This window comes from Lepus europaeus, chromosome 4, assembly GCF_033115175.1.
Source record: "Lepus europaeus isolate LE1 chromosome 4, mLepTim1.pri, whole genome shotgun sequence".
NCBI lineage: Eukaryota > Metazoa > Chordata > Mammalia > Lagomorpha > Leporidae > Lepus > Lepus europaeus.
The window spans coordinates 97,994,965-98,019,487 of record NC_084830.1 but is presented as its reverse complement, the minus strand read 5'-3'; the positions used below and the strand labels follow the sequence as shown (position 1 = coordinate 98,019,487).

The 24,523-nt window shown below is 38.5% G+C and overlaps 1 protein-coding gene across 5 annotated transcripts in view; it reads right to left on the bottom strand.

Moving 5' to 3' along the window:
- Nucleotides 1–3,908: 3,908 nt before the first annotated feature.
- The window catches only part of LOC133757757 (zinc finger protein 717-like), a 64,725-nt gene continuing 44,110 nt past the window's right edge, over nt 3,909–24,523 (bottom strand). For 3 of the 5 annotated variants that reach the window (XM_062188530.1, XM_062188528.1, XM_062188531.1), the window contains 3 exons: nt 14,627–14,753; nt 13,661–13,753; nt 3,909–11,462 (listed from right to left, as the gene is read on the bottom strand). In XM_062188530.1, the coding sequence (XP_062044514.1) occupies nt 9,199–11,462; nt 13,661–13,753; nt 14,627–14,753 (2,484 nt within the window). In that variant the 3' untranslated portion in view covers nt 3,909–9,198. Of the gene's footprint in view, nt 11,463–13,660; nt 13,754–14,626; nt 14,754–16,786; nt 16,964–24,523 lie in introns of all 5 variants that reach the window. The other 2 variants (XM_062188527.1, XM_062188529.1) reach the window with 2 other exon arrangements.

Below are 24,523 nucleotides of genomic sequence, written 5' to 3'. Positions count from 1 at the left end.
TAATAAGGCAGAGATCTGAATAGAAAGGTAGACAAGACCTTGAAAAAATTACTTCACACAGATTTCTAAGTGTTTGACAATCATATGAAACATGCTCTATATCTTTATAAATGAGGGAAAATGCAAAACACCTCAGATAAACAAAATTAATAAACCTTTCCAATGAATTAGTGGAACAATTGAATACTCATGAACTGATGCTGGGGTTTAGGTTGTTTTATACATTTGAGAAAACCTCCTGTGGAAGATACATGATACATCACCATAGGCATAAGATTTAGAGGAATGTCCACATGTGTGTTTCATAGAAGGATACTCACAGTAGCATTAGTCCAAACACTTGAATCCCAGGCAGAGTAGGACAAGAGGAGGTATATTCAGGAAGAGATAAATGGGAAGGTGTGTGGAAAGTGGTAGGGGTCAGCCATGTCCAAGGTTTTAAATGTTTCATTTAACAAATAATATAAACATTACGTAAGTTTTATGTTATATGCATGTCCTATTTCATATATGTGCATTTTTAAAAAGAAATATGTACACTCTATAATATAATAAAGGCTTGCAGTACATAAGAAGACTTGAATACACATACTTTGTGTGTAAATGAGAAAACCCATCATTACAAAGATGACCATATTTCCCCCAAATAATCTATAAATATACTATCACATTGAAATATTAATGGAAAAAGGCACCCCAAAATTATAAAATTTATCTGGAAGGTTATATACAAATACACAAGGGTACTTCAAAAAATTCATGGAGAAAATGAATTAAATTATTTTGGTGCCAGTTTTGAATCTATGCATAGATTTTTTTGTATGTATTTCTATGAACTTTGGAAGAACCCTCCTATATTTGAAATTAGCCAAGAAAGTTACCAAATATCATAGCAATGGGAGTAACTACCATTATGTGACATTAACATACATGATATAATATTCCAATACTAGACAAAGATAGAGAAATCAGAATATGAACAAAATCCAGAAATGGATCCATATGAATATCGAAATTGCTTGTATGTTACAAGTTACACTGAAGAGCAATAGAGAATAAATCCAACAATACAGGAATAACACACTAAATGTGAAAGGATTAAATAACCAATCAAAGGCAGATTTTAAGGGGGGAGTGACATCAGCAACATAGCCAAACAGGATGCTCCTGACTCACCACCCATGAATGCACCAAATATGCATCTCTTCATGTTTCAATTGTCTCTGTTATTCATATGTTGAGTACAAACAAGGCAATTCATGAAATAACCCCATGAAATGGGTAGGAAAAGCTGTCATACATGGGTATGGATACTTCTCCAGGCACTGTGCCATGTAATTAGCAAGGAAAACCCAACACTGAGCATCACCCTGAACACAGGAGGGTTTGAGTCATGCATATAGTACCCCAATTCTAAAGTTCCTCATGTCTTGACTCTTAGTTCATTTAGTTCTGGTGACCGATAAGATTAGGCATGCATCAGTCTCCCTTGACCATAGAACAAAGTGGCAGCTGTATATTATCCTGAGAGTATTTACAGGGTCTTCATTTCCCAGGGCCAGTGAATGGAAGGGGTAAAACTCAAACGTGCCACTTCCTCCCTAGTAGGTATCTGCTAGCTTACTGTGACAATTGGCAACTCTGTCACTTGAACTGATCAACAACCTGCATCAGGAAGTGAATGGGTCAAACATTTGTCTCTGGTATCCCAAGTACCAGCTCAGCCCCTTCCAAGACCTCTTTTGCGGATTTCCCAGTGATAACTCTAGGTCAACAATTCTTCCTGGAAGTAGTTTGTCTATGTATCAAGTGCCTTAAGTTTTATACCTTCCATTCAAGGGATGACATCCTATATTGCCTAAGCTCTGGGATCAGAGATTAGTCTTCCCAGATCACAGAAAAAGGTAATTTAAAATGGATGTGCAAGCACTTCCAGGAGCTACAATCCCAAGGAACAGTGCAGAGAAAAGACTAAAAAGCACAATTTCCTGTTTCTCCACAGAAGGGATTCACAGCATACTTTCAGTGCCTACTAGCTGCATCTTGAGTAGCCCTAACAGGCACCTGGAACTTCCTTCCTGGAAGAAGCTTAACTATGCATCAAATGCTGTGACTTTCATAGCTCCTTCCAAGGACGTGCCTCTGTAACCACCATCTTTGGAAGAGAGGGACTCTGCATTCCTGTCTCCCTGACCCACAGAAAACAGAGATAAACACACAATGGGCTCACTTTCAGTTCCTATACCCTCAGGAACAATGGGTGCAATGTGAAAGCAACTGCAGGCATACACAGTACAGATCTTTCACCAGATTAGTGCAGAGTGAGAGATAAATGCCCACTTTCAGCTTCACTGTGAAGATAGAAGGAACTGGAATATATATCTAACACTCCAAGCTTGCTAGTCACATCTACAGTCTCTTCTAACTTATGGTTGTGGAGTATTGACAGATTGTAGTATGCTCTAATCACTTGGGGGCCACAGAATTAGAAACAGCAGACTGGACAAATACAAATTTGAGTGATACTTTTAGAATCTCTGAATGAATAAATAGGTGAGATTCTTCTCTTTAAAAAGGACAGTCTGATAAGACTGGGAAAGATAACTCTCTTACCTAATGTGTACAAACCAACACAAAAAGTCAAGAAAAAAGAGGAACTAAATGCCAAATAAAAGAACAAGATAAACCTAGAGCCAACTCTAATGAAGTGGAAATCTGATTTATCCAAATAGGAATTCAAAATAATGGTCATAAAGACATCCACAGAGATCAGGTGAGCAATGCAATAACCAAATGAAAAATTTAACCAAGGAAGTATTAAAAAGGTGCCAAACATAAAATGATACAGCTGAAGAGTATTTTAACTGAACTGTAAAATTAAAATGAAGTGTTTGGCAGAAAACTTAAACAAAACACAGGATCAATGAACTTGGAAGACTGGTCATTGGAGATCATTTATGAGAAGCAAAAAAAGTAGGAAAGAAAATGAGTGATGAAAGCTTAAAAGATGAATGGCACACCATCAACTAAAACATATATACTATTAGTATACTAGAAGGAGAAAGGGAAGGAGAAACAATAGAAAATATATTTCTATAGTGACATAAAACTCCTCAAGTCTATGGAAGCAGGCAGAAATTCACAGTAGAAAAGCCCAAAGGACATCAAATAAGATGAATCCAGAAAAATCCTTCCAAACTGAGGCAAATCATAATCAAACTGTCTTAACTTAGAGACAAAGGATTTTTTTAAATCAGCAATGCAAAAGTATCTTTTTATTATCCATAAAATATTTAGCATATCTTTTCAGCAGAAATTTTGCAGGTTAGAAGAAAGTGGTATAATATATTTAAAATTCTGAAAACAAGATTAAAAACAGTGAACGTAGAACACTATCCACTAATTCTGTATTTGAAAAATGGAGGATACAGAAAGCCATTCTCATACAAACAAAAGATGAAGGTATTTACCACAACTTGACCAGCCTGACAAAAATGCTAAAAGGTGCTCTTAAAGTTGCAGAAGGAAAATAATGGTAATTAGTAAAATGAAAACATATGAAAGTATAGAGTTCATCAGTAAAAGTACAATGTCAAACCCAAACCACCTATATGTAATTATGATGGATAAATCAATTATATATCTAGTATACAGATTAAAAGGAAAAACACTTAAAAGCAACCATATAAAATATTCTAATGGGTGCAAACAAAAAATGTAAATACAATGTACAATGGAACACAATAAAAGCAGTTCTAAGAGGGAACTTTCTATTATCATATATAAATAAAATATATAAATATATTATAAACTAACAGCATTGTTCATCTCAACAAAACAGAAAAAGAACTTTCTAAACCTAAAGTTAGCAGAAGGAAGCTAGTGACACAGATCAAATTAGATATACGGAAAGTGAGACTCAAAAATAATAATACAAATGAAACTCCAGTTTTTTATCTTAAATTTAAACAAAATTGACAAACCCTCAGCTAGACTAACAAAAAGAGGGAAGACACAAACTCAGAAATAAAAGAGGAAACATTACAAGGAATAACACAGAAGTTCAAAGGGTTATAAGAGAATATTATGAAAAAAATGCACAAATGAAATATGTTACCTAAATGGGTAAAATTCTAGAAAAATATAACTCACCAAGATTGAATTATAAAGTTATAAATATTAGACCAACAACAAGTAGAGACAGTGCATCAGTAACAGAAAGTTTCCCATCAAGGGAAAGCCCAAGGCCAGATGGGTTCATGGCTGAATTCTACCAAATATTTAAACAACCAATCTACAAACCTTTGTAAAAAATTGAAAGGATACTAAATAATTTTATAAGGCTACCATTACACTAATACCAAATCAAGACAGACATTACAATGAAAACACTGGGGAAAAAAACATGACCTTAGACTAGGTAATGATTTCTTGGACATGAAAATAGTATGAAAGTTCCTCATAAAACTAAAAATAGAACTAAATAGCATACAACAATGCCACATCTAGGTATACATCCAGAGGAACTGTACTTCTATTTTCACTATAGTATTATTCACAATAGATATGACATAAAACTACCAACACATCAATGAATGGATAAATTGACTACAAAAAGGGAGGGAGCACTTAATTATACTCAGCCTTAAGGAAAGTAAATTCTGTCATTTGTGACAAACATGAATGAATATTAAGTGACATGAGCCAGACACAAGAAGACAACTGCCACAGGATCTCTTATATATATGGAGTATGAAAATATTAAATTCACAAAATTAGAAAGAATAATGGCAATTAGCAATGGGAGTTTAGGGGGAAATGGGACACACTGGGTCAAAGAGAGCAAAGTTTCAAAGAGTAAGTTTTTGTGCTGCACTGCATAGAGACTATAGTAATGTGCATTTCAAAGTTGAGAAGGATGGATTTTCAATGTTCTCATCATAAAGAAATACATCTGTGCAGTAACGGATATGTTACTTAGACTGAGTTGATCATTTTGCAGTGTATACCATTCATCAAAATACCACACTGTGCCCCTGTAAACATATACAACAATCAGTCAATTTAAATCAAAATTACTAAAAAGGAAAAGAACGCCAGATGTGATTGAAAACAGATTGAATATAGCACAAAACTTCAAATTTAAAGACAGAAACATTGAAAGTTAAAGGATAAAAAAATATATCCCAAGCTAGAGACTTGTAAGAGAGCTTTTTACATTAACTGACCATTACAATAGACAGAATTAAGTGACATTTAATGGTAATAAAGGGTCAATCTGGACAACATATCAGTTATAGATATATGCAAAACAGATCAAAATTAAATGGAAAGTAAAGGAAAAATTTAAGGAAGAAATAGACTATTCGACAGCAATAATTGGTGACATCAATATCCCACTTTGAATAATAGCTGAAACAATAAAAGGCTAAGGATATTCAATTTTCGAGCATCACAGAACTATAGATATGTCTACATCTGTGTATTTAGCCCTATTTTATAATAGGGCACACACCATCAAACAACAAAATACATATTCTGTTCAACTGCATATGGAATTGCCCATTAAAAACCATTTCCTAGCTCCCAAAGTAGCCTAAATAAAATTTAAAGGATTGAAACCAAATTATGTAAGCTGCACACAATGGATTTACACTGTAAGCCAGTAACAGGAAGTCATCTGAGAAGTGTACAAATGTGTGGAAACAAGAAACATTCCCAAATAGCCACTGGGTCATAGAAAGAGATCAAAGAGAAACTAGGAAATATTATAAGATGAATAAAAATGAAAATACAACACACAAAAGCGAAGAGGATGAAGGAAATTGTAGCTCGAAATGTGCTTTTTTAATACTTGAAATCAGTAAGTTAACCTTCCACTTTAAGAACCAGAAAAAGGGAAAACTAAGCCCCAAACAAACTCCAAGAGGGAAATAGACTACATTGGAAAAGAATATAGAAAGGATGGTATCATGCTCTATTCCCACCGGGATGAGAACCAGGGATGGGATTGGTGGCAGGTGGAAAGCAACATCTCTGCCCACCAACACACTACAACCTTTGCACCCACCCACACTCCTTGGGGTCTGTACTAGACCCCATCCTGCCCTAGTTACTCCTGACGCCCCCTCTGAATTCTCTTGTATCTCTGCATAGTGACATTGTACCTGTAGTGCTGGCCAGCTATACACCAAGACCAGGAAAGGATCATGTCAGCCTTGATCACACATACCACTTGCTTGTCCAAGCTGCTTCCTGCCAGGTCTTCTCCACCCAGGTCAAGACTGTAAAGGGTCTAGACTAGCCTCATTTTCAAGTGGACAAATTGTTAGTCACCACGTGCTAACATATTACTCAGACCAGGTCACAGGGCTATGAACTGTGCTACCACACAATGTATAACTTCAGTACGAGATAATTCATTTTCATCCCTTGCTTAGAGAACCAGGGGGCAATCTTAGAGTTCCAAATGGAAGCTGCAAGTTTGCTGGGCAAACGGGAGGGGACGCAAGGAACCCAGGATGTCCAGCACCATATGCATCTGCACAAATCACAGCAAGTAGAAAACAAGGGAATCCCTACTCACCCATATTGGTGGTCCTTGACTAGCTGTGCTGTCCACATGACTGGAACAGCTCCTCAGAATACAGACCAAGATTGAAATATGTACAGGATGATTGAGGACCAGGCAATGCTTGCCATTCCCACAATCCACGCTCCTTGTACAGTGGGTTGTCAACTCCTGTCCCCAACCTATCCTCCTGACTTCGTTTCTTGGACACACAGACTTCAAAAGCTGTGGCCCAGGAAGAAGTCTGTGCAGTGGTGCCTTTACTGTGACCCTGTTTCCATCCATACCAAAATGCACACATCCTCCCATTTCTGTCCCCTTTTCAGGACTGGGTCTCCTGATGACTGTAGGAGATTGGGGTAAGTGGTTACCATGGACTCCAGGAGGCTCCTCTACTGGAAAAAGGCTCTGAAGCAGCAACACCAATAGATGGGCAGGCTGGATGGGCCTGGCAGATCTTCTGGAACTTGCAGAGTCTTGGATCTGATGGGTTGCCGTATGTTCTTACAGCTATCTCCTAATTTAATTTCTCCTGCACTGTGGGATGTTTACTGTGTTATCCATAAATATTTTCCTGGGATGGTGGAAAACATCAATGAAAGCCAATATTCAAGGTATTTTGCATCCAATGCTATGAAGCTGAAAACAGGAGCATTTCTGTTTCCACTTACTACTTTTTCCATCTCCATTTTCTACATCTCACTCTCCATCTGAATACAAAGGAGAAAAGGTGACTATCTTGCAATTTAATCATAGATTTGTCTACTCCTTTGAAATCTGCTATGCACACATAACATATGCTAAAGCTGATTTGTGGGCACATTTAGAAATGCTAAAGAAACTTGACAGATTAAATCCCATATAAACTTTGTTCTGTATATAAACTTTGTTCTGTTTACAAAAATGTTTTTGGCCTCAAAGTCAACTGTGTCAGAAATAAGAAGTATTTTGGCTTTTAGTGTTTTCATAAAATACATAAACCATTTGTTACCCTTTAAATCTATTTTTATCTCAATAGGTAAGGTCTGAATTCTCATGCTTAGCACTTGGGAGATGACAAGGGCCAATGAGACTATTTCCAGGGGGTAGCAGGGAGATGTGACAGGGCTGACTCACAGGACTATCCTAAAGATGGATAAATCTTCACAGGACATCACTGTGTTTGAAGCTTGGTCACCAAAGAATGGCTGCTACCCAGGTGAAATGTTTCATCTCAAGTGGATATCCACAGAGATCTAAACTGAATGTAAATCCAATCAGAATTCAAGAAGGGCTTTGCGAATATGTGATGGAAATTCACAGAGATTTTAAATAAAAGTATGGATCAAAATGAGGGTAGGTAAAATTTTAAAATATTAAAAGGATATTAAAGATGCCACGATGTTCTCTACTGTGTATTTGTGTAACGGGTTCAAACAGTTCAGTGAGAAAGATCAAAGAGGTATCATGATAAGTCACATAAATTCAGTCACTTCAGGACTCAATTAAAAATAAAAGCAATCCACCTCAGCAGAGTATAAGGAAAACAAAAGAAAAAGAAAAAAAACAACACTGGCCCAGTATTAATCACAGGAAGACTGCTGGGACTTTAGGACACAACAACATTCTGTTCATGACATCATTTTATCCTATACCTTATAAACACAGACTGCTAGTAGTACAAGCAGCTCCAGGTCCATACAAAACAGGTCTGTGATTATATATACCACCAGAGAACCGCTACCCCAGACAAAAGACTCATCATATAGGGTAGGATGCACCACATTATGGATGGCACATGAGTCAGGTTGTTGTCACACATCCAGTCTGTACTAGAATAATGGGTGGATGGAATGAGGGGCAAACAAAACAACAGCCGTTCCAAATAACTGAGTAAATAAATTTAGTACATGAATTCAAATAAGTGGGTGTTTGGGCTTGAATATTGTTTCTCAAAATTAATTTGTGAAGGAAGAGCTCAGGTTCCACCCATAATAAGGGGAGGCTGAAACTGTAAGCCATATGTTCAAGAGAAGAGAACAGATTTTGAGGAACACATATTCAGTATTAGCTATTGGGAATGGAAGGTATTCCTTGTGTGGGCTCCCTAAAATCTGTTGGGTGTATGACTTCTGGAAAAAGATTTTTCCACATTCATTACATTCTTAGCGTGGCTCCCTCTGTGATTTCAGTGATGCTTCTCAAGGCTTGACTTATGTTAAAAGGTTGTTTTACATTCATTATATTCATAAGATATTTTTCTACTGTGAGTGCTCTAATGCCTGCTGAAATGTGACTTTTGGCAAAAGGCATCTCCACATTCTTTACATTCATATTTTCTCACCTGTGTGAGTTCTCTCTTGTGTCCTGAGGTGTGACTTCGGGCAAAAGGTTTTTCCACATTCAATGGGTTTTCCCATTGGAAATCTCGGATATCTGCTGAGATGTATCTTCTAATAAAAGGCCTTCCCATATTCAGTATATTCATAAGGTTTTGTCCTTGTGTGAATATACTTGTGTAAATACAATGTACAATGATATGTGACTTCCAGTAAAAAGTTCATCCATATTAAGATGTTTCACCTGCGTGGATTCTGATGCATCATCAGGTCACCCTTCCTACATAATGATTTTGTTTTAAGCATTCATTACATTTCCAAGGTCTCTCCTGTATTTTCTGTGTGACTACTTTGATGTAAATCGAGAACTGACATCTGGTAGGTTTGTCCACATTCATTCCATTTATATGGATTTTCCCGAGTGTGAATTTTGTGATGTACATTGAGAGCTGACTTAGAATAGTAAGTTTTCCCACATTCTTTACATTCATATGCTTTTTCACCTGTGTGAGTTCTTTGATGTGTCCTGAGGTGTGACCTCCGGTAATAGGTTTTCCCACATTCATTACATTCGTAAGGTTTTTCCCCTGTGTGAGTCCTCTGATGTATAATGAGGTCTGACTTCCTGTAAAAAGTTTTCCCACATTCATTACATTCATAAGGTTTTTCTCCTGTGTGAGTTCTCTGATGTACAGTGAGGTGGGACTTTCGGCAGAACGTTTTTCCACAGCCAGTACATTCATAAGGTTTTTGCCCCGTGTGAATTCTCTGATGTATAGTGAGGAGTGACTTCTGGCAAAAGGTTTTTCCACATTCATTACATTCATAGGGTTTTTCACCTGTGTGGGTTCTCTGATGTACTGTGAGGTGTGACTTCCGGTAAAAGGTCTTTCCACATCCACTACACTCATAAGGTTTTTCCCCTGTGTGAGTTCGCTGATGTATAGTCAGGTCAGACTTCCGGCAAAAAGTTTTTCCACATTCATTACATTCATAGGGTTTTTCACCTGTGTGAGTTATCTGATGTCTGCTGAGGTGTGATTTTCGGTAAAAGGTTTTCCCACATCCGTTACATTCGTAAGGTTTTTCCCCTGTGTGAGTCCTCTGATGTATAATGAGATCTGACTTCCGGTAAAAGGTTTTTCCACATTCACTACATTCATAAGGTTTTTCCCCCGTGTGAGTTCTCAGATGTATGTCAAGGACTTTCTTTCGGTAAAAAGTTTTTCCACATTCATTACACTCATAGGGCTTTTCCCCTGTGTGAATTCTCTGATGTACAGCAAGGACTGACTTCTGATAGAAGGTTTTCCCACATTCGTTACATACATAAGGTTTTTCTCCTGTGTGAGTTTGCTGATGCATGCTGAGGCTTGACTTCCTACAAAACGTTTTCCCACACTCATTACATTCATAGGGTTTCTCCCCTGTGTGAGTTTGCTGATGTCTAGTGAGTTGAGATTTGTGGTAGAATGACTTCCTACACTTTTTACATTCATATGCTTTCTCATCCGTGTGAGTTCTCAGATGTTGAGTGAGGTATGACTTACAGGAGAAAGTTTTACTACATTCTTTACATTCATATGGTTTCTCACCTGTATGAATTCTTTGATGCGTCCTGAGGTTGGACGTCTGACAAAAGGTTTTCCCACATTCATGACATTCATAGGGTTTTTCCCCTGTATGAGTTCTCTGATGTATAATGAGATCTGGCCTCCGGTAAAAGGTTTTCCCACATTCATTACATACATATGGTTTCTCACCTGTATGAATTATTTGATGTGTCCTGAGATTTGACTTCCGGTAAAAGGTTTTTCCACATTCATAACATCCATACGGCTTTTCCCCTGTGTGAATTCTTTGATGTATAGTAAGGCTTTGTTTACAGTTGAAAGATTTCTCGCACTGGTTACATGCAAAGGGTTTTTTCTCTGGATATGTCATTTGATTTATGTTAAGACCAGATTTGCTAATGAAAGTTTCATCATAACCAATATATCCATAAAATCTCTCTCCTGTGTATGTTTGCTGATGTATAGGGAAAGCTGCTACTTTATAGAAAGTTTCTTTTCCAATTTGAGTTGCCTCTCCAACAATGAAACCTGACATATCACAGGCTATTCCATATTCATTGTATTTATAGGGCGTCTCTCTCATGTGAGCCTCCTTAGGTGTAAAGAATATTGCCTCCCTGTTGAATACATTTACCTGTTCACTATATTCAAAAGGCGGATGTAAAGTTTGAATCTTGTGCTGCTGGCTGAGATGATCATAGCACGTCAGGGATTTCCCAGTTATATTATGGTCACCAGGTTTCTCTTGAGCATACATCTCATTTGGCTCCCTAGGGGGAATCTCATTCTGATATACATTAAATGCCTCAGGTCTTACTTCTGAATAATCTTCATTTTTTACAACCAATTTGGAAATATGGCTTGAATTTAAATCACATGTTTTCCTTAATTCAACTCGCTCCTCAGTTGATGTGTTGTTGTTTACGACCACTACTTCCCAAAAAGTTATGCCTTGATTTTCCTGGCTGGTCCCAGTCAGGTCATCCATTTTCTGGACAACTGAAATGAGAAAAAAATAACCATTTCCATGAACCACATCTCATGGAATGCTCATGTAAAGGTAAACAAATTTATTCCTATTCTAAAGTGGCATAAGATTTTCAAATATCAATGAAAGGTGCTAATTTATAACAAGTATATGGTTCTTCTCCTTTATGAATTAATAGGTTACGTTAATAGATTTTCCAATGGTAAATTGTGATTTTTCAAGGCCTTTTTTTTCTTTAAAAAAGTCAGGAAATATTTAATCAAATGATTTTCCTACTGCCTAGATAAAGTATGAGGCTGAATGCTTTTCACCAGTCTCTGTTCTTTCCAGTTTTTCCTTATAACTGAGTATTTTGTGCTTCTCTTATGCTGATCTCTCAGATTTGAAAATGCCAAGGTACCCGTGGATCAGTTACTTGGAAGTGCAGGAAAAGGCCATTCTATGACTTAGAAACAGGATTTGGACCTGTGGTGGTTTAGTTTTCACTCCTCTTGGGGGAATGATTATAGGCATCTTTAGGGGTTTCCAAATACATGATAGCTTGTTCCCCACACTAAATAAAGACAGCTATCTCCATATTCTTTTTCTTTCTTTTTTTTTTTTTTTTTTTTTTTTTTTTGACAGGCAGAGTGGATAGTGAGAGAAAGAGAGAGAAAGGTCTTCCTTTTTGCCGTTGGTTCACCCTCCAATGGCCGCCGCAGACGGCGCATCTCACTGATCTGAAGCCAGGAGCCAGGTCCTTCTCCTGGTCTCTCATGCGGGTGCAGGGCCCAAGCACTTGGGCTATCCTCCACTGCCTTCCCGGCCCATAGCAGAGAGCTGGCCTGGAAGAGGGGCAACCAGGATAGAATCCGTCGCCCCAACTGGGACTAGAACCCGGTGTGCTGGCACCACAAGGCGGAGGATTAGCCTGTTAAGCCACAGCGCCGGCCAGCTATCTCCATATTCTAAAATAAACCTAACATTACCTACTTCTCAGAACATTATCAGATACAGAAAGATTCCAGTACATTGTCATGTGCACTCCCTTCCTGCTGGTATAAAGGATTACGTTCTACAACCCATTTAACACCCACCAATTTTGAAAAATATTTTTCTGGCTCCTGAGATGAAAAATTTCAACATTCTCCCCTGCTCTAACATTTACTGGTTCTGAAAACTTCTGTTTTCTGTGTTGGAATTTCAGTTTTCTCCAACTCTCACAAAGCAAAAAACAAAAACAAAACACGCCCCCTCTGAGAGTTCTATACATATCTTATCTCTGTCATTTTTGAACAATTCTGAAAAAGGAAAAATGCAACCTTTGAACTCCATTCCCAAACAACTCTGACCTTTTCAATATGAAACAATCACTTTACAATGCCTTGGGACCGAGTCTCCTGGTTCTCCTCTAGGGCCACCATTTTCATTCTCCCAGTGCTAGATACAGCTTAGTCTCATGATTTCTGATGTTGTGGTACACAAGGCTCATTCCTGGACCTACTTTCTCTCATTTTCTTAACAACTTCCTTGGTCAAGATTACCTGGTAAGTATGACTTTGAATACTAGCTTTAAGCTACTGATTTGCATATTTGGTTTCCAATAGTGATGTACACTATTCTAGATTTTATATCAGTCTATATATTACATGACAAATTTGGAAAACTGCCTCAAAATTAAGCTAACTCAGGACAAATAAATATCTCTTTAAAACTGTCTTCCTTTAAGACTCTGTCTAAAAAAATGAAACACTATTTTCTCTTTTTTTCTCAATCTGATAAAACATCCTTGTGGCTCTTATCTCATCACCATATATATTTATTTGGTTTTACACTCTCAAGAGAAGATACACCTGTTTCCTTATAATAAGCACTGAGAGAATTCATAAATATATGAATGAATGCCTGAAGGAAAATGGGGTATTAAAAAAAAAGAAAAAAAAAAACTGAGAATTTAGAGAATGTATTGAACCCAGAAAAAAATTCTACAAAGAGCCAGACAAGGATCAGATTTTTTTAGGAAGTCATAAATAATACTTATCAACAATAAAAATAAGGAACAAAGGTAGAAATGTGACAGACTTCCTTGCAGGCTTTCTACTGGGTACCTGATAGATGAAACCAGCTATACTCAGGGTTGGGACTTGCATTAAAAATTGGTGAAAATAGCTAACACAATCAACTGAGCTTCCCTTTTCTAACCCTCCCAGCCCAGCATGTACTCACTGACCTTGGAGACTCTGCTGTGGGGGTTCTTCTACTGTCCATGGTTCTGCTCCTTGTTCCAACTTGAAGATCACATCAGGTTTGGTTACACAATATCCTGTTAATGCGAACAATGTAGAATTTAGGCTAATGTTACATCAGGTGCTTTTTAGATTTATTCATTTATTTCGAGAAGCAGAGAGACACAGAGAGGAGAGAAATAGAGTTCCCATCCACTGGTTTACTCCCAAATGCCAATGGGTAGAACTGGGCCAGGGCCAGAGCCAAGGGCCAGGAACTCAATTCAGATCTCTCACATGGGTAATGAGGACCCAACACTTGAATCATCATGTGCTGACATTGACAGTGCACCTTAGCAGAAAGCTGGGATCAGGAACAGACCTGAGACTCAAACCCAGGTACTCCAATATGGGATGTAATCATCTAAATCACCGTCTTAACCCCTAGGCCAAACACTCACCCCTAAGTGAAGTCCTCTGAAGAATAATAGCTGCTTGGCTTCAGGAGTAGTGCAAAGAAAAGGCCAATTTGAACTTTTTCATTTGAGAATGTTGATACATTCTTCATAGACTGGAATCTTTTACCTAAATACCATTAAACCCATAAAGAGCTCATTTATTATTTTTAATTTTTTTTCTTTATTTACTTTAGAGGCAGAGAGAGTGTGAGAGTGAGTACCTTTATTTGTCAACTCCCTTCCCAAATAACACAGCAGCAGGGACTAGGCCAGGTCAAAGCTGGGAGCCAGGATCTGAATCCAGGTTTCCCACTCAGGTGGCAGGAACCAAATTACTTGAGCTATCACCACTACCTCCCTGGATGTGGCAGAAAGCTGGGTATTGAATCAAGGTACTCTGATGTGGGACATGGGCACCTTAACCACTAGGTGAAATGCTCACCCTCTAAAGGGTTCATTTGTTCAGGAATAAGAAGGTGTTTCATGTGGGGATTGCTGAGGAGTTACACTCACCCAAGGACAGTAGGCTGTTGTATGTCTCCAGCATCACATCCCTGTACAGGGTCTTCTGAGCATTGTCCAAGTCCTGCCACTCCTCCCATGTGAAGTCCACAGCCACATCTTCAAATGACACCAACACCTGTAACAAAACATTTCTCCTTAACATACCAGCTCTTGGTCACAAAAGAAGATTGGGAGTTTATTCTTTTGTGTGTGTTATATGTGTCTTTTACAAAACCCAGCCTATTCTGCTTTCTATATGGTGCTACAAATAAAAATTACAATAAAAATATCTTGCTTCTTCATAATTCCAAAAATACAATAGAGTTTCTGTCATATCTGTAACTGTACTTGTTCCTAGCAAGAACAGAACAATTAAAATCCTTACTGGCTCTCCAAGGAGCTAATAATATAGTCTAAGTAAGCATAAACGCATCCCTGAAATAACATGTTAAATGAACTGAGACATATGTTCAATGTAGATCAGGGTAACAAAGAAGTAGAAAAAGATTTTTTATGTGTTATCAGGTTGTATTTCACTGAAACACCAAAGATTTTTAGATCCTCTATATAATTCTAATCTCATGAGTATGAAGCAACAAAAATCAGTTGTGAAAGTACAAAGAACATATGCTAGGTGAATGGAACTATATAAGCACCACATCTAGGTGAGTGTTCCCAGGCTGTTATAAGAGATACAGGCAGTGGTGCCGGAGCTGTGGTGTGGCAGGTAAGGCCACTGCCTGCAGTGCCAGCATCCCATATGGGTGCCGGTTCAAGTCTCAGCTGCTCTACTTCTGATCCAGCTCTCTGCTATGGTCTGGGAAAGCAGTGGAGGATGACGGCCCAAATCTTTGGGCCTCTGCATCTGCATGGGAGACCTGGAATAAGATTTTGGCTCCTGGCTTCAGATCGGCTCAGCTCTGGCCATTGCAGCCATTTGGGAAGTGAACCAGTGGATGGAAGATCAATCAATTTCTCTCTCTATCTCTCTGCTTCTCCCTCTCTATTATTCTGCCTTTCAAATAAATAGATAAATCTTTTAAAAAAAAAGAGATACAGGTGGTAATGATGTTCAAGGAACAGATAGCTGATAGTAACTATGGTTGACTTAATTCCAACAATTAAAATTGTGCTTTCTTAAAATTATTTACAAACTAAATTATGTATAAGTATTTTTCTAATTCCAACATCCAAAAGAATTGCTATTCACATGAAAGTGATTACCCACTTCCTAAACCACTGAATGTAAATAATGAAGGACCAGTGAAAAAGTGGTGAGTCATCTCCTGGAAGGGGAATTGGAAAGTTTTAAGGGACAGTAATAGGGGAAGAAGCCAAAACGAGACATGACCACTTATCATCAATAATAAGAGTACAGAACAGGGAACTCAATATAAAACAGATAAAAAAAGGGGGGAAAAAAAAAACAACACAGGAACGGAAATCAGTACTAAGTTGTGCAGAGGATAAAAATGGAGTCATAAAAGTAGAGATTAATTCCATTCTATCTGCATGAGCAGCTATATAGATACTTACACTAAAAATTGAAATTGGGAAAAAGAACAGAGTATGATGTAAAGAAGTGAGAATAACCTTAGACAAATACTTTAAATTTTCCATAGTCAAATATATTAGGATATTCAACTATATGAATATATGATCTAGAACTTAGAAAAGAGATGTAGCTGAAGATAAATATTTGGGAAGCAGTAAACTTCAGTAATGTCTGAAGCCATCAAAATGAATTAAGTGCTCAAAGAGAAGCTAAGAGATAGGAAGAAGAAAAGGAACAAGTAGAGAATCTGAGGACACACTGACATTTACTGACAGAGGAAGGGAAATACATAATGAGAAACACAGAAGGATTTTTTAAAGTTTATTCCAAAAATAAGGAAAAGTTTAATATTAAGAAACCTATTAAAGTTAACATGTACAATTCCAATTTTTTCCACATCAAAATAAATTTGCATGTCAACTTTATTTCCCACAAAATTTTTCAAGTGCCCTTACATATTTCACCATATTCATTGCTGTTTGTGGGGGATGAGGGGCAGGAATCTATGACCATCCACATAGACAATGAGAAAGTTATTTTTTAAAATACCATCCCATCTTAATATAGACCCTTAATACAAGGTTTCATGGCATTTTTAACATTTTATTATTTACTTGAAAAGCAGAGAGACAAAGAGACATGTTCCATCTTCAGGTTCACTTCCCAAATGCCAGCAAAATACGATACTAGTTCAGATCAAAGCCAGAAGCCAAGAACTCAATCCAGATCCTGCAGGTGGGTAGCAGGGACCCAAGTACCTGCTGCTTCTCAGGGTATGTATATGCAGGAGGCTGGAATCAGAAACAAAACTGGGACTCAAACCTAGGAACCCTAATATGAGCTCTGTGAGCATTCCAGGCAATGTCTTCACTGTGCCTAACGCTCACTCCTTAAAAAAAAAAAAAAAAAAAAAAAAAAATTGTTTATTTATTTGAAAGTCAACATGCACAGAGAGAGAAGGAGAGGCAGAGAGAAGGGGGGTGGGGGAGTCTTCCATCCACTGGTTCACTCCCCAGTTGGCTGCAATGGCCGGAGCTGTGCCGAAATGAAGCCAGGAGCCAGGAGCTTCTTCTGGGTCTCCCATGGACTTGAGCCATCTTCTACTGCTTTCCCAGGCCATAGCAAAGAGCTGGATCGGAAGAGAAGCACCTGGGACTTGAACTGGTGCCCATCTGGGATGTGGTTTTACCTGCTACGCCGCAGCGCCAACCCCCAAACACTCACTACTTTCACAAGGAAGCATCACAGTTAAAGGGGCAACACTGGAATGAAATGTCTCATCACTACAATTATTTAGCATTGTATGAAAGGTATTCCTCAATTCAAATGAAAAGAAAAAAATAGGTATGGTTATATACAATTCATACCTACAAAACTAAAGGGAATTTCCTGAAAACTATTACAAATAGGATGGTTCAATAACTTGACTATGAACATATTATATAAAAGACATCACATCCCATACTGAAGTACATGGGATTGATACTTGTTTCTGGCCATTGGTTTCAATTTCTTGATGATGTAGATGCTGGAATGTAACAGAAATGACTCAGTGACTGTGTTCCTGCCACCCATGTGAGAGTCCTTGATTCAGTTTCCAGATCCCAGCACTGGCCTTGGCCTAGTTCTGGCCAATGCAGGCAGTTAATGAGTAAACCAGTGGATGGGAGCTCTCTGTCTGTGTCTGAGTTTCTGCTTCTTAAATAATAATAATAAAAAAAACATTTAAACTCTTTATATATAGGACAACATATACATTAACTAAAACAAGAAAAAGATAAAATACCTGGCAACACATTTAACATAAAAAGCATAGAGCAGACATTGTGGCACAGTGGGCTAAGCTGCTGCTTGGGATACTCACATCCCATATCTAAGTGCTGGTTCAAGTCATGGCTACTCTACTTCTAATCCAACTTCCCACTAATACATCCTGGGAGATGCCAGAAGATGGTCCAAGTTCTTGGGATCATGCCATCCATGTAGGAAACCCAGAAGTAGTTCTGGGATCCTTAGTTCAGCCTGGTCCAGCCCTGACAGTTGTGGACATTTGTGGAGCGAGCCAGCAGCTGAACAATCAATCAATCAATCTCTCTCTCTCTCTCTCTCTCTCTTTCAAGTAGATGAAATGAAAGTAACGTAAAAAAATTTTAAGTACAAAAAGTATAAAACTGTACTTGTAAGAAAGGAGGGATAAAAGACTAATCAACTGAAAAGACATACCATGTTCACAAACAGGAAAGTTATACATCATTAAGATGTCAATGATATCTAAGTCAGCAAATTGGTTAAACATTACCCTACCACAAACAAAACACTGTTAGATACACACACACTAATTTAAAAGTTCATGTGGAAAAGTCAAAAATTGAGAATAAATAGTATATGGTGGGCTCTATTCCTGTTCATAATAAATGCCATACATTGAATAGTTTAAATAAAGAGATATTTTATTTCCATAATTCTACAGGCTAGGAAGTCCAAGACCAAAGTGTTAGCCAATTTAGTCCCTGACGATGTCTCTCTTCCGACCTTACAGAGCAGCAGAGAATGGGCCTTTCTATGGTGATTTCCCCCAGAATTTATATACTTAAGACCAATCTTAAACTCCATATGACTGGAGATATGGCTTTTAGGACATTAGGAGATAATTATGGCTAAATTATGTCATAAGGGTAATGTCCTAATCCTATAGGATTGATGGCCTTAGAAGAAAAGGAAGAGAGAAAATGAGAGAGGGGTGTGTGTATGTGTGGGAGAGGGAGAGGGAGAGAGAGGGAGAGGGAGGGAGGGAGGGAGGGAGAGAGGGAGAGAGGGAGAGAGGGAGAAAGAGAGAGAGAGAGAATATGAATGAATCATTCAGTCCCATATTGAAGTTCAGCTCCTGATTCCAGCTTCCTGGCAATCCAGATACAAGGAGGCAGGAAGTGATGGCCAAAGCAGTTGGGACTCTGCCAACTATGTGAGAGACCTAGACTGAATTCCCAGCTTCTGGATGTGGCTCCATGGCCAACACCAGCCACTGTGGACATTTGTAGGAGTGAACCAGTAGATGGGAGCCTTTAGTCACCCTGCCTCTTGAACTTTTTTTTTTTTAACACATTCATATCAGGTGAGACATTATAAGGGTTATAGACTTGGGAAATGTTTTCACTTCCTTAAATATCACCTCCCAGTGAAGTCAGCAGTTACATGTATGTGATATCATTTCATATCACTTCAGGCACCGCACAATATCCATTACTTTCATCTGAGAGCTCATGTTAATGGAGCCTCTTCCCCTGGTATCTTCAGTAAATGAGAATGAATAAAATCTTCTTATCTTTTTAAATTCTGCACTTAACAGCTTTTCCTGTAGACCTTCAGTGTCCATGTGTTGAGGCCCCCTCAAGGTGCCAATTTTGTCATTCTATCACCTTATGACATCCAGAAGCTTTGGTGGATTTTCTATCCTCAGAATCTCCCCTAGGGAAAGTTTAGAAACATAATCCACTTAAGAAACTATTGCAGAGGTGACAGTTTATGGTGGTATGTGAAAGATTATTTTCAATGGAAATGGATAGGGCTATATTTTGAAGATTTAGCCACTAAATTAGGGTAATCATCTTTTCCTTCCTATTGCTCCAAAAAATGAAGTCTTGTAAAATTTTGACTTATCATATGTATTAGGTAAAAATGTATTGCAGTGAAATTTTCACTTTCATTGCTCATTTGCTGAGATAGTTTGACCACTTTTTCATATTTTTAAACATGGGTTTAAAAATTTTAAATTCATTTATTTGAAAAGCAAAGCAGCACACAGAGATAGAAATTTCTCATTCATGGTTCACTCCCCAAATGCTGGGTTGGTCTTGGATGAATTTAGGAGTCAAGAACTCAATCAACGTATTCCATGTAGATGGCAGAGACCCAACTATTTCAGCCTTCAATACTTACTGCCTTCCAGGGTGCACATCAGTAGGAAGCTGGAATGGGGAACAGAGGCAGGATTGAACTCAGGTACTCTGATATGGAATGTCCCAAGCATCATCCCAACTGATACACCAAACATCTGCCTCAGACTGGGTTTTTGCAGAGCAAGGGAGTGAACTGAAATCCTTTGCTCATTTTTCTATTGAGATATTGATTCTTGACAAACTTTTTCTTCTGAATATCTACTAATTCTTCTGATTGGGAAGGTAAGCTTTTTGTGATGTGACTTGTTATTTTTCTTTTAATTTGGCTTTCTGCTTTTTTATTTTTAAAATTTTGATATTTATATATTCAGATGTCACAAATTTTCCTTGTATAGCTTCTGGATATATAACTAAAAATATCATTGTAATGACAAAGTATTCAGCCATAGACTTTTTGTCTGATTTTCCTTCATGTTTATGTATTTTTAGGATACTATGTTTCCTTAAGAACACTTTATTCCTCATCTTTCCTTTGGCCATTTTGGGCGATTAAAAGAAGGAGCCAACTTTATCCATCACAGATTCTTAGCAATGACTTTCATGATCATAACTTTCATTTGTTAATTACCACGAGATTGAGTATTGCTGCTCTTGATTTCCAAAGCATTTTTGGTTCTATTTTTTTTTTTTCTATAAGAACTAGAAGAGGCAAACTTAACAACATTAAATGATAAACAATGAGAAATACTTCTCAGTTTTCCAATCTTATATGACCCCAAATTTCTAGTATTTCCCTATTCTGCTTGCATATTGGCTTTTTATCACTTTGCTCAACAGTCAGATGAAACCTCATAAAAATTATAAAATTCTAACAAATTTATAGTACATTTATCTCCTGATAAACTGGAGAGCAATCAAAATTAAAAAACAGGAACTGAATTGAGAAAACCCTTAAAGGTGAGTTCATAAATTGTTGGTATTTCACTAGAAGACATTCTCCAGTTTGCACACAAATCACAGAAACAAACTCTGCAGCTTGACCAGCTTAGGATGTTACAGGGTCAGGTTTAAAACTGAGAAGACAACCATGAATTGAGGGAGAGAAGAAGTACTGCAAGAAGGTAGTCAAAGAATGAAATCACTCAAATTTTCATACAAAACCCGCCAAAACTTTTGGCTATTAAAACTATATGATATGTGGGAAATCTCAGAAAAACCAGTAAAAAAATAGCCATTGGAAGAAAAAAAAATGGAGAATTGGCTAATGATTACTGCAAGGAATACAGAACTGAGAACTCGAATCCGGGGAGCAACTGCCTCATAGAAGAAAAATCACTCTTCTGTGGAATGAGGATCCACAAACTCTGTAACACAGGATGTACAATAAATAGGATAGAAACCAGAATCACTACACAAGTTAAGAAGAATATGTGACTCATATTCAAGAGAAAAGAGTCACCAGGAAGAAACTCAAGTTAACTCAGATTGTGCAAGTAGCCCGTAAGATGGTTACTCTAGTTCTAAATATTTTCAAGTACTTAAAGGAAGATACAAAGATAGCATGTTAGAGATGTGTATTGGTAGAAATGTAAACAAAAAAATGGAAATTTTAGTGTTCTAAAGTATAGTGACTGAAATGAAAATTTACTTACCAGCTTAACAGCAGTTGAAAAAGACAAAAAAGGCCGGCGCCATGGCTTAGCAGGCTAATCCTCCGCCTTGCGGTGCTGGCACACCAGGTTCTAGTCCCGGCTGGGGCGCCGGATTCTATCCTGGTTGCCCCTCTTCTAGGCCAGCTCTCTGCTATGGGCCGGGAAGGCAGTGGAGGATGGCCCAAGTGCTTGGGCCCTGCACCCGCATGGGAGACCAGGAGAAGCACCTGGCTCCTGGCTTCGGATCAGCGCGATGCGCCAGCCGCAGTGGCCATTGGAGGGTGAACCAACGGCAAAAAGGAAGACCTTTCTCTCTGTCTCTCTCTCTCTCACTATCCACTCTGCCTGTCAAAAAAAGACAAAAAAAATGGAACTTGAAAGCTGACAGGTTTTTTTTTTTTAATTTTTAAAAGGATTAGTTTATTTATTTTAAAGAGTTAGAGAGAGAGAGAGAGAGAGATCTTCCATTTACTAGTTCACTGCCCAAATGGCTGCAATGGCAGGAGCTGAGCCAATTTGAAACCAAGAGCCAGGAGCTTCTTCCAGGTCTCCAACGTAGTTGCAGGGGCTATAAGGACTTGTGCCTTTTTCCACTGGTTTCTCAGTGCATTATCAGGGAGCTGGATCAAAGTGCAGCAGCCAGGACTTGAACCGCCACCCATATTCCCATATTCCTTGCTGGCACTACAGGCCGGGGCCTTAACCCCCTGCACCACGGTGCCAGCCTCAAAAAACTGTTACAGTTTTAATATGTGCCACAAAAAACACAGGTTGGAGGCCAGCACTGTGGTGTAGCAGCTTAAGCCTCTGCCTGCAACATGGGTATCCCATATGCACACTGATTCTAGAACCAGCTGCTCCACTTCTGATCCAGCTCCCTGTTAATGCGCCTGGGAAAGCAGTGGAAGATGGCCAAAGTTCTTGGGCCCCTGCACCCACATGGGAAACCAGGAAGAAGCTCCAGATTCCTAGCTTCAGCCTGGCCCAGCTCTGGCTGTTGTGGCCATTTGGGGAGTGAAGCAGTGGAAGGAAGATCTCTCTCTCTCTGCCTCTCCTCTTTTCTCTGTAACTCTACCTTTCAAATAAAATTTGTTTAAAAATAATAAATAAATAAATAAATCTTCTTAAAAAATGCCTGTGTTAGAAACTTAATCCCCAATCCCTTTGGAATGGATCAATGCCAATTACAAAAAGGGTTCAGACCATGAGTTCCATCTCTTGGTCTCTCATCATATGATGTCTCCTGACATGTTATGATGTAGCAAGATGGCCCTCCTCTTGACTTCTCAGCCTCCAAACTGTAAGAGATAGCTTTCTCTTCTTTACAAATCCCCAATATGTAGTATTTTGTCAGAGCAACACAGAATAAAGACAGAAACCAAATCAAACAATATTTTCTAGTCTTTATGAAAGAAAGAAGAAAAATGGGCGAAGGTTCAAAGACTGGTAGTGTAATTTCGAAAGCAATTTAACCTATAGGAGTACTTCAAAGAGTTCATGGAAAAATGAAATTGAAGGATAACTCGGTTTTGTTGCAAAAAAAGTTTTGAAATGTGTGCATACTTTTTTTTCAAAATATACATTTTCTGTTACCTTTTTAAACAACCCCTTGTATGGTGGGAAAGGGTAAAAGCACAGAATGTATTCAGCTACAAGTATGTTCACAGCCTAATCCTAGGGGCCTAGCAGGAGAGGAGTGAGATGTCCTGATAAGTCTGCACCATTTCCTGCTTGACAAATACCCAGCCCCAACTAACTCAATGATTATGTTTGCTCCACTTTCAGCCTGACAAATACCCAGTCCCTTCTGATCCAACCACAATGGCAGGTGCACACACACACACAAACCCCTCCTGATCTGCAGCTGCGAAACTTGCAGAACTGGAAAGTCCCTCCAGACCTTACTATATAAAACCTCAGCCTGTGACAGGGGAGTCATTGATTCCTGTGAGTAAGGACCTCTCTCAGGCTCATTCTGCAATAAACCTGTCTCAGCTGTCAAGTTGCCTCTCTCTATTTCCAATTCTTTCACTGCCACATTTTCTTTCTCTCACAGCATGCACAGATTTAAAAATTATGCACTAAAAGCGGGGGCGGGGGAGCACTGTGGCACAATGGGTTAAACTTCCTCTTGGGCTGCCCATATCCATTTCAGAATGCCTGTGATTAAGTCTCATTCCTGCTACTGATCCAGCTTCCTGCTAATTTAACTTGGAGGCAGCAGATGATGGCCCAAGTACTTGGGCTCCTGTCACCCATGTTGCAAGCATTTGGGAGGTAAACCAGCAGTTGGAAAATCTCTCTCTGTCAAATACCTAAAAACAAATAAAACTTTGTTTTAGGGGCTGGCATTGTAGCAGGTTAAGCCTCTGCCTGAGATGCCGACATCCCATTTGGGTGCCAGTACCAGACCTGGCTGTTTCACTTTTGGTCTAGCTCCCTGATAATGCACCTGTGAAAGCAGTGGAAGATGGCCCAAGTACTTGGGCACCTAGCACCCATGTGAGAGACCCAGAAGAAGCTTCAGGCTCCTGGCTTCAGCATGGCCCAGTCCCAGCTGTTGTGGCCATTTGGGGAGTTAATCAGTGAATGGAGGATCTCTCTCTCTCTCTCTCTCTCTCTCTCTCTCTGTATGTGTGTGTGTGTCTTCTCTCTGTAACTCTGCCTTTCAAATAAGTAAAAAATAAAAATCTAAAAGAAACTACTTTAAAATTATGCACTAAAAGAAACTTATGTTTAATTCTATTTCCATGAACTTTGTGAAGTATCCTCATATGTGTAACCAGAGTTTCAGAAATGAAAG